The sequence below is a fragment of the Nesoenas mayeri genome, assembly GCF_963082525.1.
Source record: "Nesoenas mayeri genome assembly, chromosome: 2".
Taxonomy (NCBI): Eukaryota; Metazoa; Chordata; class Aves; order Columbiformes; family Columbidae; genus Nesoenas; species Nesoenas mayeri.
In genome coordinates this window covers 63,069,237-63,088,576 of record NC_137543.1, presented here as the reverse complement: position 1 = coordinate 63,088,576, position 19,340 = coordinate 63,069,237, and the positions used below count along the sequence as shown (strand labels likewise).

At 41.2% G+C, this 19,340-nt stretch overlaps 1 protein-coding gene across 1 annotated transcript in view; it reads left to right on the top strand.

Moving 5' to 3' along the window:
• Positions 1-555: 555 nt before the first annotated feature.
• Positions 556-19,340, top strand: part of ZNF516 (zinc finger protein 516) — a gene marked incomplete at both ends in the record, with an annotated part of 57,728 nt that continues 38,943 nt past the window's right edge. The window contains one exon of the mRNA XM_080340554.1: positions 556-2,458. Within this exon, the coding sequence (XP_080196680.1) occupies positions 556-2,458 (1,903 nt within the window). The remainder of the gene's footprint in view (positions 2,459-19,340) is intronic.

Below are 19,340 nucleotides of genomic sequence, written 5' to 3'. Positions count from 1 at the left end.
TGGCAAGTAAGTATTTTACATGGAATTACACATTATGGTAAAGCCACAGATTTAAAGTGTAATAACCCCCTCAAGAAATGTTTTCCTCATTTAAGGTGTATTTTTAGCTACTTCTGCCTGGTTTTAAAACAAAAATTATTTTTGAAGTTTGCATTTATTTAGAAACACTGTGGTGTCAGTGTATGGAAATGAATGGTTGCTCTTTTTTGGATTTTACTTGTTTATTAATGATGCTTTGAATGCTTGCCATTGATGTCTAGAATATCAGCAAAAGGACAAGCTGCTGCTTTTTGGTGCAATAAATTGTAGCATAGTATGCTTTTGAATGTGGCGTGAGTGACGGAAACTGTTGAAGTAAAAATATAAATACATTTAAATATATTTAAGAATCTGCTTACACAATTCCTGTACATTTGTGTGACTTCTGTTCTTGTTTCAGGTGATCTATGCCATCTGCTTACAGAAATAAATCAGTGTGCTGGACACACTCTTGCAGCTGAAAGGAGAAACGTTACCTTGAGAATGAAGCAGTAAAACATCTCTCTGCAGAACCGTATGATTGAGAACACGGTCCAGCCCTCTGCTGCCGGACATGCTTTTTTCCTCTTGCCTTGCTCACCCGATGTTCGAGTAATACAGATGGATCGTAATAGAGAGGCAGAAATGGAGTTACGGAGATCCGCTAGCCCAGGCAAGCTGAGCAAGAATGACATGGATGCTGACAAGACCATGTGCCACAGCTGCTGCATCTGCGGTAAAAGTTTCCCTTTTCAGAGCTCCTTGTCGCAGCACATGAGGAAGCACACAGGGGAGAAGCCCTACAAATGTCCTTACTGTGATCACAGAGCTTCCCAAAAGGGCAACCTGAAGATCCACATCCGTAGTCACAGAACAGGCACTTTAAGCCAGGGGCACGAGGCAGAGATGGGAGAGGCGCAGCTGGGGGAGATGGGCGTTTCAGAGGGCCTGGGTGGGTGCACCAGCCCCACTAAAAGTACATCCGCCTGCAACAAGATCTTGAACGGTGCCACTCGGGTAGACAGCAGCAAAATCTTGTTGAGAAGCAGCAAGAAGGAGGTCATGGAGGTGGTGCCGGCTGAGGAGGATGGCAAGCTGACCTCTTACCAGTGCACCTTCTGCAAAAACAAATTTGAAAGGAAGAAGGAACTGGAGCAGCACCTCCACCAGGTCCACAAACCATTCAAGTGCAGGTTGTGTAGCTACATGACCCTGAGGGAGGAGACACTGTTAAACCACATAGAGAAGGACCATATAACAGCTCAGGTCCCAAATGGGGAGGCCTACGCTGAGAACTGCAAGAGCGAGCTGAGCGCGGGTGAGTTTCCGTGTGAAGTCTGTGGTCAGGCCTTTAGTCAAACCTGGTTCCTGAAAGCTCACATGAAAAAGCACAGGGGGTCATTTGATCACGGGTGCCACATTTGTGGCAGGAGATTCAAAGAGCCCTGGTTTCTCAAAAACCACATGAAGTCACATGGCCCCAAGACCGGGAGCAAAAACAGACCAAAAAATGATTTGGATCTCATAGCCACTATCAATGACGTGATACAGGAGGAGACGATTGTGACAGGCCTGTCTCTGTATGAAGTGTGCACCAAGTGTGGAAATCTGTTTACAAATATGGAAAGCCTGAAAGTGCATAACGCTGTTCACTACCGCGCGCAGCAGGGCAGCACCAGGGATAAAGCTGACGATTTAATTGATGGGAGCCTAAGCTCCTCTGTAACGAAGCAGTTTTTCTTGCAGTGTCTCAATCTAAAGCCATCTATAGGGCTGGACAGAGTTACAAGAGGACAAACTGGGAAAAGAGTAGCCGAGCTGGATCCGGTCAGTAGCTACCAAGCTTGGCAGCTGGCCACCAAAGGAAAAGTAGTAGAGCCCTCCGAATATGTGAAGTATGTGGGATGGGACGAGGCCCTGACAGATGCAGATGTGACTTACGACAAGGATAAGAGAGAGTATATCCTCGTCAACCAGGAGAAGCGCAAGCGAGACCAGGACTCACCCAGCTCTTCCAGCAACCCCAAAAAGAAGAGCTGCACCAGCGGGCGCCCAGAGAAAACTGGCGCCCCTCCAGCGGGGGAGAGCTGCCCGTTGGCCCCCGGGGACCTGGACTACCGCCCTGCCTCACGCCAGAGCCGGCGGGCTGTCCAGAACAAATCCACCGAGTGCTTTGAGTGCGGGAAGATCTTCCGCACCTACCACCAAATGGTGCTGCACTCCCGGGTGCACCGCAAGGGCCGGAGGAGCGGCAGCGAGGGAGGGACGGCCGCCCAGCCCGACCGCTACGGCTCCAGCAGCGAGGAAGGGGACTCGGGGTCTGTCAGCGGGCCCAGCACCCCTGGCTCTGCATCTGCCCCGGAGGACTCAGCCACCTCCGGCCTGGGGGAGGAGGGGGCGGAGGAGAGCTCAGAGGAGGGAGCAGCTGAACCTTCACTAGGTAGGATGGCTCCCAGCCTTGTCCCATTTGTTGTCGCTGGTCCTTGGGTCTTCCAGCACGGGACACAGAGATGAGCAGAGGGAGAGATGTGTGGAAACATGCGAGAGGTTTAAAGGCAGCGTGGATGGGGTCCTGAGGCCCTGAGCGCTGCTGCTTGTTTCTGGCATGGGTAATAAAAGCGAGATCAGAGGACATCTTCATAAGGTGCAGGTGAACTTGCATTTTGGTGAAGGACACCTGAAAAGTATTTTAGTTGCCTGTAGCAACACTGTAGGGTAGTGTCTTCTCTGGACATCTCAGGGACTGTTTTTCCCTGATTTCTGGGCAGCCTGTGCACTCTTCTGCCTGTAGAGTGCAGGTGTAGCAGGGGCGCAGCCTGCGTGGTGTAGCCCCAAAGCATGTAAACTTGTTAATCACCAGCATGAGAGGCATCTCTCTCCTCATCTCTACTTGGCTTCCCAAATTGTGTTTATAACTCCAAAGGCTATAATTAATCTCTCTGGATTAAAGCGGTCCTTTGAGCCCAACACTACTAAATGGAACAAATTATTCTCTGAATAGCAGCGAAGTAAATATTTAAAAGAACAGCGTTAAGCACTTCTGTAGGATTTTTTTTTTATATTTCACTTTTGTTGTTCGCCATTGTTTATAATACCCTTTTAGAAATCTGAGATGAACCATTCTTTCCTTACTAGCCTTGTACTGTTTGTTTAATTTCTGTTTGAACAGTAATGTTTTCCTCTCAGTTTAATTCATTTTGTTGTGAGGGACATAGTTATCTATAGAGTTAAACTCGTTTTCAAGACCATAGCAGATGAAGTAATCTGCACCATTGTGGGAGAGGGTGGGATTATTAAATTAGCTGCGTTCTTTCAGGATTCTTATATAATGTTGTGCTTTCTCCACTGGCTACAGACCCTGCAGCAGCCAAGCAACATTTTCCAGAATTCTTTATTAATAGTTATATGTTTTTCATGAAGTTTTGAAGCAATGTTGGATATATATATTGATTTTATTTTTTGTCATTAAGCTTCTTTCATGAAAGTCCCATGGTTTTAGGACAACTCAAGTTGGGACCAGGGTTGCTTGGCAATATAACTTTCAAAATGTAAGGCGTAGAGGGAAGAGAGCTCCAAAGGACTGAAATTGTAAAATATTAAACCCATCTGTTTGTCCTTAAAACTTACTAGAATGGTCCTAAACTTGATTTTGCTACAATTTGGATCAAATCCCCAGTGGACAAATTGGGTGCACACTGGAACAGAAATGTAAATTCAACCAAGAACTCCACTTTTTTTTTTTTTTTATGCTTTCTTGCCCTTTCCATAAACCACAACTCTAAAACGTCCTAGCAACAAGCTGGATTAAATATTTTCACTATGATTACTTGCCCATTTAAAAGACTAAAAATTTGGCTTTCCCATCTGCTGTCAGATATTGGGCACTTAAAGTTCCGTATGGGACCATACATACTTTGTGTGAAAATCTATCAGCTGCTGCCTAAAACACCTCAGTACAGTTGACACAAGATGCTGTGATAAAACTGCATCTTTATCTGAAGTTAAATGAGGCTGCCATGTTTTACCAGTGTAATGTACAGTGCCCTTATGGAAACTGCTGTGATGGAAAACAATCTCTCTGGAGACGGGCTGAAAACACCAAAACACTTTTTCACATGATGTTCAAATAGGAAAGCTCTTCTCATGCTCTCTCTGTATTCAGCACTTTATTTCTAACAAGAGGAGCTGTCTCATCTCTTTGCGTGTCCCGCTTCGTGCTTCAACTCAAGCTCTGAGCCCTTGTTGCAGGATTGAAAGGTGAGAGTTAAAGTCACACAGCAGGTTCTCTTGAAGGAATTAAAGTGACTGGCTTAACACATGTCACTAGCCAACACCTGGAAGCTTGTTTCTTCAGGTGACAAATTGGTCCTTCTTTAACTGTAAAGCAGCAGCAGACTGATGGGTCTAAGTAAAGGCACACCTTGGAAAAGGGATGGGTGCACACTGATGAGTTAGGAGGGTGGCTGCTTCATTTTGTATTGGCTAACATCACAACTGAAGAGCTAGTCAAGTATTTAATTGGCTAATAAGAAATGTTTTAATCATATGACCAAGATAATTTTTTGTTACCCTTGCTTCTTAATAGAGTTTATTTAAATATAAAATCACTCTGTCAGTGAACTTTTTTTACAAGTGACGAAGATTTTTGGATTCAAGATATTGTGGCGGTTTTTTTGTTTGTTTTTAAGGAATTTTCACAGATCCATGATCAAGACTTAAGTTTCTCAATTTTCATTTTTGGTATGCCAGTTTACTGACACTGCCCTTATACTATTTTCTAAGGGACTGAGGTCTTTTGATCCCACAGCCTGTAGGACTAATTTTACTCTTCTGCAGATTGGTGCTTTGACTCGAGAGGTTTGCTTTCCATCCCCTACGAACAAAAACATAAGATGTACAGAATATAGGCTGAATTCCACCCTCATATATGCTCCCCCTAAAATCAGATGTTCTAGTGTGGCCTTGAAGCACATTTTGTCCTAGAAGTGCTGTGGTTTGCTATCCTTTGCCGCAGCTTTTTGTAGTTATTCTTGTTGGTGAAGCTTTTCAGTCGAGAGCCGTGCTCCAGCCCCACAGACAGCATCCCTCCCTGGTGGAGACGGGCAAGCAAGCACTCTCGGTTCCTGTTCCTGACAGGCCTTCTACAGCATTGTTTTTGTGCAGGCTGCGGTCAGGAAGATCTTGTGCTACGCATAAGGTTATATAATATCTGTATATTTATTTGTAGATCTTTACTGGTTTTCCCCACTTTGACATGTATCCTGGGTCAGAAAAGGGCCTTGATGCTGTCAAGTGTTGAACGTTTTGGCCTTGACTCAGCTGAAAGTACTTCTTTCTGTGTTTAATTCTTAATAATTTGAGTAGTCCCATTGACGCACCGTGTCTTGCGGCAGGGAAGCTGGCAATGAACCTCTGTGGTCACTTAGAGCCAGCAAATGTTGGGGCTCAAGGTGACTGCGGCTGGGAAGTATCGGTATGGTTTACTGGTAGAAAAGCAACAATTGCACCTTGCATGTAAAATGGGATTGAGAGCCTTCAGGGTAGGCACTACTTTGCTCTTAACGCATGGGTAATTTGTCTCTTCTGTCTACATAGAGTACCCTAATGATTTCTGAGGCATGGGGTTAGTGTTTGCAAACCCAGTTTATCAGCTGCCGGGGGTAAGCTAGCTGGTTACAAAGTGCTTTCCATCTTGTTGGAAGGAGGGTGAAAATCAGTTTTCTAGAGTTACACATGGTGTACAGTGTTGTGATAACCTGTCATACAAAGATATATGCATGAAGTATACGTGCTTTGTGTGACAGCTGTGTGGGAAGAGGTGTCCCAGAGCACATTCACTCTGTTAAGAGCAGACTTTGAATATTTTCAAGGTCTTCCTGCCCCAGATGAGTCTTTGTTTTTATATGGCATTCAAGCAACTAGCAAACTACCTGAATTTCCAGAGTTGCATCCAAAGCTGTGAGTTCTTGCTCAGCTCTTCCCCAACTTGAGGCTTTTTTTTTTTTTATGATTTTAATTTTTAACTAAAAAACCCTCCAGAGCTTCGACTGAGAGAGTAGAGAGGGATTATGCATGTGTTGATAAAAGTGGAGGGGAAAATACTCTTATTTTTCAAATCTTTCAGCTTCTTAACTAAAACGTAGTTTTAGGTATGCCAAAGAAATAACTGAAGTTTGTATGCTGAATTCGGTGGCTAGTATTTTTAAGGCTCAACACAGGCCTCCTCATTGTTATGGTGTACTTAGCAGTGAAGATATTTGTGACGTTAGGCACTATGAACTCTTTCAGTCCTGAAATGAAGAAGGAAGTATAATTTTTGAGGCTGTGACTGCTGCTGACAGGCAGGAAGATGAAGAAAAGAAGTGAAAACTCTTTAAATACCACTTGGTGCTTGGCAAACACATAGTAAGAGCACAGGCCTGTGGTACCCCAGTCAGTAAGGTACTTCTTTTTTCATGTAAGCACCAGACTGCGCAGGAAGTAAACGTTAAGAGTAATCAAAAAAAGATAAAAAGAAAAGGAGTGTTATATAGGAATACAGGAGGGGAGTGCTGCTTGTAGCCTGACCTTGTCAGAGAAGGCTGGCAGTGACAGGGGAGTGTGTTGCACCTCAGAGGGAATGCTGCTTTTGGTGAAAACTATCTCCTCCATTTTGTTTCCCTTCTGTCCTGCCACTTCTCTCCCTTTTATTTTTCTTTTTTTTTTTTTTTTTCTTTCTGTCAGACTCCTCTAGATTTTTGAAATGTTTTAAGGAGAGACGGATTCACTCTTAGTGAACACATGCTGTTTTTATTACGCTGGCTGATGCAGGAAGGGGCTGATGGTGAGTGAAAGCTGTTGCGCTAGGCCCTGTACAACCACAGCTTTAGGCCCAAGGAGCCCATAGGCTTGAATAGATGAGGTGGGCACAAGTTCCTGGACAGCAGAGTATCAAAAAAACCCCAGTGAATACAAAACAATTGTGTGGTTCCATTTGGCTTGGGAATTATGGTGGTATGGTGGGACTTGCTCAGGAGAAGATGAATTCCACAAAGGGGCAAGATCAGAGATGGGAGTAAGGTGCAAGGAGGAGAGAAGGGGCCATGGAGGAAGGCAGAGAGGAGATGAAGGATCCCTGCCGGGTGAAGAGACCTCGATGAATGGAGCTGTGCCGTGTGATGAGGTTTCAAAGAGGAGGGGAGGCTGACAAGAGGTGTAGGATGGCGTTTGGAGTTCAAACCCTCCAAGGCAGAGCCAGCATGCTGGGTGTCTTGCCCTGAAGCCGTGAGGGCTCTTGACACCCTGTACTGGGAGGTGGGTAACCCACAAAAGGATTTCCATGTGAAAACCAGAGTGTCTGGAGCAGTCATAAGTGGGAGACAGCATCAGGAGCTCGCCTTGTCCACACCTGCCGGTGGACCCACTGGTTGCTTGTTATCGATCTGCTAAAATCCTGAACTCTCCACTCCTTGGTTATAGCTTAAGCAAATTTAAAAAAAAAAAGAGAGAAGCAGGGCCTAGTTTCGGAGTACTTTCTTTGTTACATTTTAAAAACTTTTAGAAATTCATGGCCAGCCATACACTGATACAGCATCTTTATTAGTAAATTGAAGGAGAAGAGACAGCTGCCTGTGAATTGCTTACAAGTTATAAAAACTGGGGGATGTACCACATACCACTTTTCCCAGACATGAGAAAGTCCGATGTGTAAGTTGGAATGCTTGAATAGAAACGTAATGACATTATTAAGTTTTGCAAAAGCAGAATAGGAGGAGAGATAGATGAAGCATAAATTTGGACTTCGTGTTGCTCAGATATAAATTATAACAAATCCAAGAGCTAGAATTTGAACAAAAAGTGGCTAATTTCATAAGGCTTTTGATTTAAAATAAATCAAATGGAAAAAATTGTCCAGAGTTGCTTTAATTTTCCAGTAAAATGGTGAGGCTGTAATTTGGGGGTGTAGAGGAACAGTAAGAATAAAACAGCTAAGCAAGTGAAAACAGAAAAATTTAAGTGAATAGTAACTCCAAAGAAGAGAGAAAGATAATGCTAGTAAATGTTTTCTGTTTCCTGAGTGCATGACACATAGCTGCCAGTATCCAGTACCAGGACTTCATTGTTCTGCTTATATGAAAAAATGTTCTTCTGTGTGCAAGGGAAGTCCTCTCCAATATTTAAAAATTAAACATTTTTATTATATATCTTAATCAAATAATTACACTTTAGGTACTTCTCATGCCAGGGTCTCCCTTACTGTAAACCCTACAGTACAATGCTGCTGAAGGCAGTGCTGTTGGGACATTTTACACCAAGTGAAAATCTTGGTCTGTATGCACAGTTTTAAGTATGTTGAAGTTACTTAACATATTTATTTTGCAGAATAAGCACACAACAAATTGGAGAATGTCTCGGTGCTGGACAGTTGGTAACTACTGCCCCAGAATTACAACAAAGGAGGTAGTTTCAAGGATGAACAGTGTCTCAGTGACTTCTATTAGATCCCTACCACAAAGATAAAAATGTTACACTGTGGTTACGCACTTTACCAGTTAATTTTGGCATTGCCATAGAGTGGTTGTTGGAATATAAAACCCCTTCAACTTTTCAACTACAACTAATTGTTTTGGTTGTTAACACTGTGGGGACTAATGCCAGGACTTTCAAAGGCAGCAAGTCGATGATTCAAGTCACAGTGGCAGTCAGGCAGAGGCAAGGACCCTGTGCTTGCAGAAGTAAGATGCATTAGGTGTTGTTTGGGACCTTGCAAAGTTCAAACTGTTCCTTAAAGCAAATTCGGTGGATCAGGACTAGATCAGTTACCTAGTTTGAACGTGCCTAATAATACCAGAAATTTCTCTTTTACATCTACCTTGTGATGCACAATAGTCCAGTCTTGGTGTGCGTAGCAAAGCCACATGTGGTGTGGTATTCTCTTATGGTCTGAAGTTTTTCTGCAAAACACTGCAGGTTGGAGCATGATTTTTGACCAGTGTGTGTGTCTTCTTTGGACCAGCCTGTGTGTATCTCCACAGCAGCACTTTACCTCTTCCCTCTATTTGGACTCTTCTACACCCCTCAGGATTACAGAGGATATTGCCTGTGTGTGAGCAGATTTCTGTGGTGCTGCCATCAGCAATAGCTTTTTGTTTTAATTTATCTTTAACTGTGGATTGATGTAATGGGAAGAAGAACTGAGGGAACAGAACAAAATAGAAATTATGCTGATCAGCCCAGAGAAATGGATAACAAGAAAAATTCTAACAGCCAAAGTCACTGAAATGTGCATTGAGGGGAAATGAAGAGACAAGAGACATAGAACATGTAGAGGTGTGGTTAAAACATCTCTTAGCATGTGTACCTCACACACATGGAGTTGCTTGGCCCTTCTTGATTTTAGGGTGATGGTGGGAGCTGTGCTTCAGGAAACTTGTGCAAAAAGTGTTTGACTGGAGCAGGGCAGTAATGCTTTGGGATAATGCAATCTGTACTCTTTAATGCTATACGTTACCCTGACAACATACCAACTAAGAATGTTTAACGATTGCCCTGTAGGCATCTTGGGTAATTTCCACTGTGTTCCTGATTACTGTGCTCTGCATTAGTAGGTCCTGTTTATTCGTCTCATTTCATGTGGGTGGCCAGCAAGAGTGTTAAACAGTAGTTCAAGTTCCTCTTGCAGTGGGGCACGGTGATGGGGAACAGATAACACACAGCTCAAGTCAGAACTAAAACTTGCTGGATGAGCTTGAGATATTCAATACTTCAGTAGCTTAATGACTTATACTAGAAATTGCCTTTGTTATTGTTATTTGTTATTCTCAGAGAGGATTTCTTTTGCAGCATTTTGCAGTTGTTAATCCAACTGTTGCATTGCTTTTATTCATTGCAAATGTTTCACTGGGGGTCTTGTTTAAGTACTGCAGAATTTTGTGCAGGGTATTTTGACACAGTGTGTCAAAACACTTCTACTGTATTAGATTTAATTATTAGTATTCCTTTTCTGCAGGTTACCATATACAATAGCAAGTGACACAATTAGACAGGAGTGTTGTTTAGACAGTTTATTATAGCTGTATGAGTGACCAAGGCATAGGTCAGCTTGGAAGGAAATTTGTACCAAGATGCTAAGTGAGAGATAGGTTTACCCAGCCTTTATTTTATCTATTAGCAAGCAAGGAATTGAGTGTGGTTTCTTAAAGGTAGATCATAGTAGGATAAACTTTGCCCTGCAGTTCATGTAACATGTTGAAAGTAAGACTGATTCTTCATACTTCTTCTGAAGCCTTTGGTAGTGTTGGCACAAGAGCTGCTTCTAATGATTGCTTGTATCTATGTTTAGTCTTCCCTAAATTGCAAATCTTCATTCTACACTTACCAAATACTAGCATTTAAAAAAACATCTCAAAGGGTGTGTGTATCTCTTAGCCATCTTGGTTTCAGTTTGCGCATTCAAAAATACCTCTTTATGCTGAAGTCAGTGGCACAAGGGTTCCAGTTTTCATACTTGCCTTTTAGCTCTTCTTCAGCAAGTGTTACAAACATCAGCAAATAGGACCGTGTACTTGGGAATCCAGCTGCACAGTAACTTGGCTTTCTCAAAACCCCAAATTCTTGACACCTACCCTGGCCTTGCTGCATTGTAAAAGCCAGTTCAACTATTCTGTTATTTCTTAGTGCTGAATGTTTCTATTACATTAAGTTATAGCGTATGAAGTACTGCTGTGTGATATTTATAGTCATAAGATCACATTGTGTATTGCTTTTGTTTTCTAGAGTTCCTGATTAGTGAGCGAGGACTCCATCTCCCCCAGCTAGTAAAACAAGATTCAGGCAATGAAAATTACAATGGTAGTGTTTTTAGTCTGATTTCCAAATATTTCAGTAGCGCTGTGACTGTGTTTAGTGTGATTCTGCTGATCTGTAAATGACTGCTAACAAGGGACTTATGTAGAAGTCTTTGATGTTAAATCTTTTTGCTGCTCTTAACATAATGTTTCACAGTTCACCCTTCGTCTATCTTAAACCAAGAGTCAGGTTTTCTTTGTTGACATATTAGGTTTGGCAGTAGATGCTTTCGGTGGATATGGTGGGCTAAATTCTGTGTGAGCTAAAACCTGGTGGAGTCTGCAGGGCTGCACAGGGAATAAAAGTAATTCATGATTTGGCCTAGTGTTGGTAGATAATTTGTTTCCTGCAGATGCATTTTACATATACACGTTTTACTGTGTCACTTCATTTTATTACTTTTTTAACCCAGTAGTCTCATTCAACCACTGGGTTGCTTTGACTTGAATGGGCCTGATTGTGCTACCAGCTATACCAGTAAAGTCAAGAGCAACTTAGCTGCAGTCAAGAGAACCCTTTATATTGGGAGCATCAATAACTTTTTTTTTTAATTCTCAGTTTTCTCGTGATTGCCTACAAGCAATCATGGATCCAGCAAGCCTGGATATTAAGGGAGCTGAAATTATTATATAGTGAATTTATATATAAAATACAGTTAATTTTATGGAAATTGTGGAGGAAAACTTAGAGTTTTTCGGTATAATTTTCAATTACTCAGTCCTTGATTGAGACTTTTGGATCCTATGTGTGACTGCCTGGAATGGATTTGTAAATGTGTAGGGAACTTATTTTCATGGTGAATTTGTTTTTCTTGTTTATAGACAGCATGGGTTTGAACTGGCAAGTTGCTGAATGCTTTGGCCCTGATCCAGCAAAACTCATAACTGCTGGCTTGATTTTAAGCATATGAGCAGTCAGGTTGAAATCATTCTTAACTACTTTGTTGAACCATTTGGCAACTGGTGGCTTGAAGTTATAGAAGAACTGAGTAATCTTCCTCTTCTGTAATCGATGCTGATGCAAATTGCATATCCTGAAACGTACTGTAGTGCACAAACTTTATGGGGATAAGAGTAGGGGAGGAGCAAATCTCAGAATTGTCTTTTTTGGATATTCTGTTAATGTATTCGGTTACAGTTTAGTGATGCGAAGGGCAGAAAGCCAACACTTCATCCTTTTAAAGTACAGAATCTCTATTGAGAAAATGTCCATATGAAAGACAAAAGCACTTTCTCAATCCATGCTTATTGCAGCTTGGATATAGGTTCTTACTTAACGTGGATTTAGAGAATGAGGTGCTACTCCTTGTACAGGACCCATGGGGGAAGATTTGCTCTCCTGCTTTTTAGAACTTTGTTTTCCAGGTTGGTAATCTCAAACTTCAGATATTACTTACTTATCTCTGTTACTTTAAATAACAGAAAAATAAATATCCATTAAAAAGATTTTTTTGTCATATCACAGCTGTAATTTTAGTCTTGTTTGGGAGCCATAAGTTAGGGGTGGCTACTCCAAGTCAGATCTCTCTCTCTCTTTTTTTCTTTTATCTTTTTTTCCCGAAAGGATACAAAATCCGTGATTTATTTTATTTATTTTTTAAGACTAAATTTGGTTTTAGTTTGTAATACAAGACACTCCCAAACCTTATGTTTCTTTGAGATAACAAATTCATCAGGCAGTTGAAGGCATCAGCTACACCTAACGGCACTTCAGAGGTGTGTGTTATCTCAGGATAGCATATGTCTTGTGATGTCTTACTGCTTAAATAGTATTTGAGGCAAGCTGCTGTCAGCAAAAACTAAATTTTTTGGGGGGAGAAAAAGCACAACCAGAGGGGAAATATATGGGTTCTTTTCGAAATGTGAACCTCAAGTCTAAATGGCTTTTTTTCCCCCCCTCACTTTGTGAAACATTTTCAGTGTGTTTTAACAATAGAGGCTATATATGGCAGTGTTACGATAGTGAAAGACTGAATGCAATGAGTTGGGATGACAACAGGATATAAAAGACTTCATTTCTTCCCATCCCTGCTATACCCCAAAAGTGATGGAGCAGATGCTGCATATGGGCTTTGCCTTTTGCATGTTTTGCTCAGAGTGTAGCACCAGTGAACCAAAGGTGTGTTCAGTTTTCTGTGATTTAGCCTTTATTCAGTAGGCAGTAAAGCCTTTTTTACTAGATAATGAAACAAATAGATCCTTCTCTTCCCTTAAAAGAGAATTCAAGAAGTACAGATTACACTGCACATGGAACACATTAATCCTAAACCCCTTTTAATACTTTGCAGAAGTTTCTTGTCCTTACACATGCCTGTATCCACACGCACAGCAATTTCCCGGAAACGTCTTAACCTTAAGTACTGTTGAAGCCTGGAGAAGCCTTAAAAAAAATAGTCAAACACAGAACGGCAAGTAAAATTGTAACAGGAAAAAATCAGTCTTTGTTTGGATTGTTCTGGGACAACAAAATGGGTGCGTGTAAGTGAAGATCACTTACTTGCTACTGTAGCGCTAAATATGTTTGACAAGGAAGTTGCAATGCTGTTATTTGTGTGGAAATGTGGGGTGTTGCTTTTTCATTAGTTTATACACACAGACATGACATCGTAGTTATAATTAAAACATAATCACTTCATTTTGCAAGTGAAATTGTTAGGATATTTTATCTCTGTTATCAGGGTGCAAGTGCCTAATATTAAGGCTTGTAATGGATGAGGTGTTATTAATGCATAATGAAACTTTTTTGTGCTGTTAAAATTTTCTTCTAGAATGACCTTTTTTCGTCAGTCATAATAGAGCAAAATTGAAAAAAAAAAAGCAAACTAAAAACCACAAAGAAAATCTCTTAGGATTACTCAGTAAGTTGAAATACTGAGTTCATTCAACCAAGGCATCGTGGAAAGTAGTCTTCATACAGTGTTTACTCAAATTCCAGTTTTGCAACTTTCTTTGTGGCCTTTAGAAGCCAAAAGGAAAGAAACATGATACCTAGGGAGGTGAAGTCTGGAATGGGCCAAAAATGTAATGTAACTAAAAACCGCATCAAGCTGAAGAATATTTGAGAAGGGCAAGACAAAAATTCAAAAAGTGTATGTGTGTATAACAAATATGGATCAATATATGTAAATGGGAAAAGGCTGATGTGTTAGTATGAGGGATGCATCCCAGTGTTGTAAAGAACAACTTCTGGAAGCTCATTGACACTTCCAAGCAGAGCTCTGACGCTGACAGCCCTCCCGGGATCCCTGTCGTAGCGGAGAACGGAGGGTGTGCAAAAGCACAAGCCAGAAACGCTGTCTTCTGTAATATCTGCCCTTTCTAGGAATTTACTTTCTAATGTGAATATGTTTGGGCTGATGCACAGTATGGAAAGCATCATGCAGCACATACATTGTAAGATAACCAATGGACATCTCTTTTGCTGAGGTTCTGAATTTAGAGTGAGACAAAGTGCCATTTCCCAACATCTCTTGGTGGTGCTGTGGACGAACTGGGCACTCGGGCTGGTGCTTCTGAGAGCTGGGTGCCGTGGGAGCGTGGATGGGGCCTGGCTGGGGGCATTTCCCTTTGATCCAGCTGGTTGTGACAATCATGCGGTTGTGAACTGAAGGAAGTGATAGAAGCGTTTGCCTTGGAGAGATTTGTGTGGATTCAGGCTTCTGTGAGCTGCAAACCCCTGTGTGGTTTCTGTAGGAGTGGTAGCAAATGGGAGCCTTAGGAGCAACCTCGGAAAAAAGCTGCATCAAAGGCCTAAGGAAATAAGCTGGAGGTAAGGGTGGTGTTTGCGTAAGCGGTGTTGTGGTGTTGGCGCACGTCAAAGGGGCCGTGAGGATGGTGGAGGCCCCAGAGCAACAGGTGCCAGGGAAGTTGGCACCCTGAGTCAGCCTGTGCAGGCACAGCTGGTGCTCAAAAAAACAGTGTTGTTGAAAGGAAGGAAATGAACGACTGCGGCATGCACGTGGAGAGAAAGTGGAGCTCCAAGGAAGGAAGCATCATAGCTGAGCATCATGGCGTTAGAGTGTGGAGTGCATTGGGGCAGGAGGTGACACAGCGCCCCTGCCACCAACCTGTGTGAGCAGCCCCAGAGCTCGAAGCTGTGCACAACGGCAGAGCAGGTGAAACAAAAACAGGTAAAAGTTGTTTTCAGGTCCTGAGAACAGTGGAAACTAAAAAAGGAAGAAGTGAAGGAACAGCGAAGCATACGAAGGAGGGATTCAATTTTGACATGTTGTGTGTCTTAGTGTTTCAGCTGGTAAATCACAGGAATTATTATATTGCTTTGTACCTTTTCATCAGAGTGCTTGAGTATTGCGAGATAATCATTAATATTTGAATAAATACTTTGAAAAGAGACATTTGCAGTTCTTTTACATCTGTTTCACTTTCCTGGTGTGCAGAGAGAAGGAATAAATACATTTTTATCAATAATGTCATTGAATAAGAAGATTGAAAATGATAAAGTGCCAGACTTTGAAAACATGACTGCTAAAACTGGTGTGGCTGGACCTCTTAGCTTAAACGTAGCATGTCATTTCAAAGGCACTAAAGCCAGATGTATAACTTGCCCCAGATGTTTAGATTCGGTGGAGCAATCACACATGGTGTTTTGAACAAAGTTGCCTATACCCAGTAATGGGTGTTTTATCAGTAATACTGTAATTCCAGACACCTTCCTTTGCCTGTATTTTCACACAAATAAAGTGGCACCGATGGCAAGCTCTGTTTGTAAACTCAACTTCATAATCCTAAAGTGTTGTTTTCTTGTTACAGATACTTGAAAGGACTTGGTACGTTTCTTTAATGAAATTAACAGCGTGTTGAAAGCCAAGGTTGCGCATTGGATTTATAATCAGTTTTGCTTATATGGAATATTCTATTTTATTTCATTCATTTTGGGGACATTTATGCAGTAACAGAACTTCCATTAACTCCTGCTGCTTATTCTTTACCCTTAAGCTATAGCCCTTTGTTGCAGCATCATAGTGTTGACCCTGGAATCAATTACTCTGCATAACAACCAGAAGATGATGAGGCGCATTCTGTAGCCGTTGTTTTCCAGTAGTCTCGGTGTACATATCTTGTAGTACATTGAACAGTAGGATAAATCTGTTTAAGAACTTTGTATCGCTACCTAGACAAAAACAACAGTAAAGGCAACACGGGAGATATTAGGCTCCTTTGCTGATCTCTTGTTTTACAGTATTAAATGTGCAGCTTGGGAAGGCTACAGCATTCTTCCTGTGTTCAGAGAGTTGGGATGTTCTCCATTAGTTTTGATGTCTGTCTCTTCCCTGGAAGTGAGTGCATGTGCAAATGTCATACAGATGTTGTATGAAAGCTTAGTTATGCCTCTCTTTAAGCTGTGGTACTGTTTTGTTTTGACCCCCACTCCCCACCCCAAAAGGCTTTTCCTGAGAAGAGAAGGAAAAACATTTTCCCATTCTTCCTTTACTCAGGGGTTAATTATATTCTGCAATGTGACTGTACTTCAGCAAAAGCTGAATGGAAAAAAAAAGACTCCGAGGACAAAAAGGCGGAAGTTTTTAGGCTAGCTTTAATTTTCTGTTCTTTTTTAGGAATTAGAAGTCCTCACCAATTTCAGCCAAAAGAAGAAATCCCACCCTAGAGGTTACATTTCATCCACGCACTTTGCTTCTGAGAGAGCTTAAACCTCTTTGCTATTTCCTCACGTGTGTTTGCAGGTCGTTGACAGCCAGCTCAGTTAAATTGTCACAGGTGCAAGTGTAAGCAGCCAGCAGGAACTGAAGAAACATGGGTAATCCCACTTAGGAAATCCCCTAGTAGCTGGGTGCTTACTCGAAGCAGAAGACCAGAAATACAGTTAGTGGCAGTTAGAAAATACGGAAGAAAAAAATCTTAACTCTTGAATCAAAATTAAAGGGATATTCTCTGCTCTGATTTCTGGGGTTAAGGTGTATTATCACAGCTCTTCTAAGAGTCTTCTGTATCTAGACTCGAAACCGATGAAGAAAGAGCTTGATTACACTCTTAAAACTAATACTGTACTCTGGTTCTGGGATGCCAGATATGCAGTCAGGTTGGATAAACACATTTTTATTTCACTTTATTTCTATGTATGCTTTTGTGCCGATTGGCTTTTCCTGCTTTCACAATTGCCAGTATAAGATTTTCCCCCTTTATTTTTAAACATTCCCTCCAGTACTAACAAGCCATTCTTTAAAGATGTCTGAGATATGACTTGTTTATATTTTTGTATGACAAATAACAAGAATAGTCTTATAATTTTTATGAAGAAATGTAACACTGAATTTTTCTTTTTTAGTCACCTGAATAATGAGGTAATGAAGTTGCAAAAATCAGCTTCTAAGCTAACATGGCTTGTAACTTTTGTTTGTGGAAGAAGATTAATTGAGCAGATCTGAGACAATTTTGGTGTGTGGTGTTTCGTGTTTGTGTTTCTTCCCCCCACCCCTGTCCCCAGCCCCTGAAGTAGAGCTGCTTCTCTCTCTCTCTGGAAAAAACTATCAGCTTTTTGAGAGGGAAGAAATATGTGAAATGCATTATTACACATGCTGTTTAAAAGAAAAAAAACTAACAATGCCTTCATGTCCATCAGCTCTGTTAGTTAAAAATACTTTTTTCTTTCTCAATTTTCCATCATTCTTTTAAGGAAATAGCTTGTATTTCACACAATTATCTGTATGATTTTTTTTCTAGTAGAAAGAAGCTGAGTGACAGTGTCATGGAACCATTTTCAAGTGGAATGCTTGGCAAAGTCCCGAAGGGAAAAGTAAAAGAAAACTTTAATCAGGGATCAAAACAGAGAGTTAAGGAGTAGATAACAGTATATCTGAGAACTAGGAAAGCGTTTATGACCAAAATCGTCTGGCAGGATTTCCCACTGTGTGTTACTATTTTCAACCCTACAGCTGTGTCTAATTATCTGAAGCTGCTGTACAATGCAATTAATGTTCTGTGCTTGAAGAGCCAGGTACCAGGGCAGATGACCACAGATCCAAACAAATGACATGATTGTGTGTGCAATGTGTGCGTGCAAATGCATGAGAAGCAAATTTCAGATGGTCACAAACCTTTGCAAGCCCAGCTTGTGGGCTAGTGTGGGGAAAGATACGTGGAAGTTGAGTGAGAAAACAGCAGAGACAGCCAGTCAGTTGGGAGCATCATGCTTAAAGTTCAGGGAATGCGTTTCTAAATTCAGTGTGAAGCCATAAATAAAAACAATTCAGCAAATAATTGCTGCAAAATTAGAGGCATTGTGACTTTTTAAAGCTTCTGAACAGCTGATATCATGACCCTATATTCTTTGTTATTTATGGAAATGTGTTACTTGCCAGATTGTGAAAATGGCTGCCTGCTTGTATATATATTATTTTTTAATCACTTGTAAGTCAGCAGCTCCATTTTCACTAAAAGCTTAATAAAGATATAAAAGATGGAAAAGGCAACATTTTTTTATTAATACCTAGGCAGAAATTCTTGAAATGCTTTAAACATTCAAATCGTTTGTGTGAAACGAAAAAGGCTGGAAAAGCTTTCCCAAATGAATGACTGTCGTCAAAGCCTCTTTCCTTATAAGGCTCATATTTCAGATCTAAGTCTAACTAGAAAGAACAGAAATATACGATCATCACATATTAATAAATGCCTTCTGATTGTGCGGTGATTTTCCTAGGATTTCTTTAAAGTGCAGTTAAATGTTTTCTAAATTATGAAGTTCATTTGTGCTTTTGTCTTGTATTTTGCTCAGATGTTCTAAGGCAAAGCTAATCTTCATAATTGATTTACTAAATACTACTGTTTGTATTTGCCTATCCACATAAAATATTTTATGGGCCTTTTGACTTTGTAACTAGCTGAGGAATTATGTGGAAGCAAGAGAGTTAAGTTAGTGATACATTATTTATGTACAATCAAGTCTTTTTCCCTTCTCTGTCTTTCCTTTTCCCCACCCTGCCACCATACCAAGGGCTCAGCGAACTCAGCTGTAAATTTCTTAATTAAAACTGTTCAGTCTCTGCAACTATCCTGTCACCAAAATAGTGTTTCAAAGCGGGTTCATCCACTTGCCTGGACGTCTGTGGCTGTAACCTCAGGAGTGAATAGCTGAGAATCCAGGCTATCAAAAGCCGCCACCAATGGTACGTGTGTAACGTGTCCACAGCCTGATTGCTACATGCAAACTATTGTATGAGAGCTTGGTGTGAGAAAAATATTCTAAAGTGAAGATAGGAATGGGATTGGGTTTTGCTATTTACACGAAGCATGACAGAAGGGGCGCTGCTGTTGTGTTCAGCAGGATGTTAATTAGTTTCTGGTCAAAAAGTGGCACCACAGAGTTGGTAGCAATGATGAGTGAGAGGCTGTAAGAAGCCAAGTATGAAACCAGTATTACGGAACTTGGAGTGCACAAGATCAAAGGAGTTGGGCTCCAAAACCAAGTTAAAATGAACAAAATCGATCTCCTGGTAGGAAAACGTGAAGATTTGAACAAAG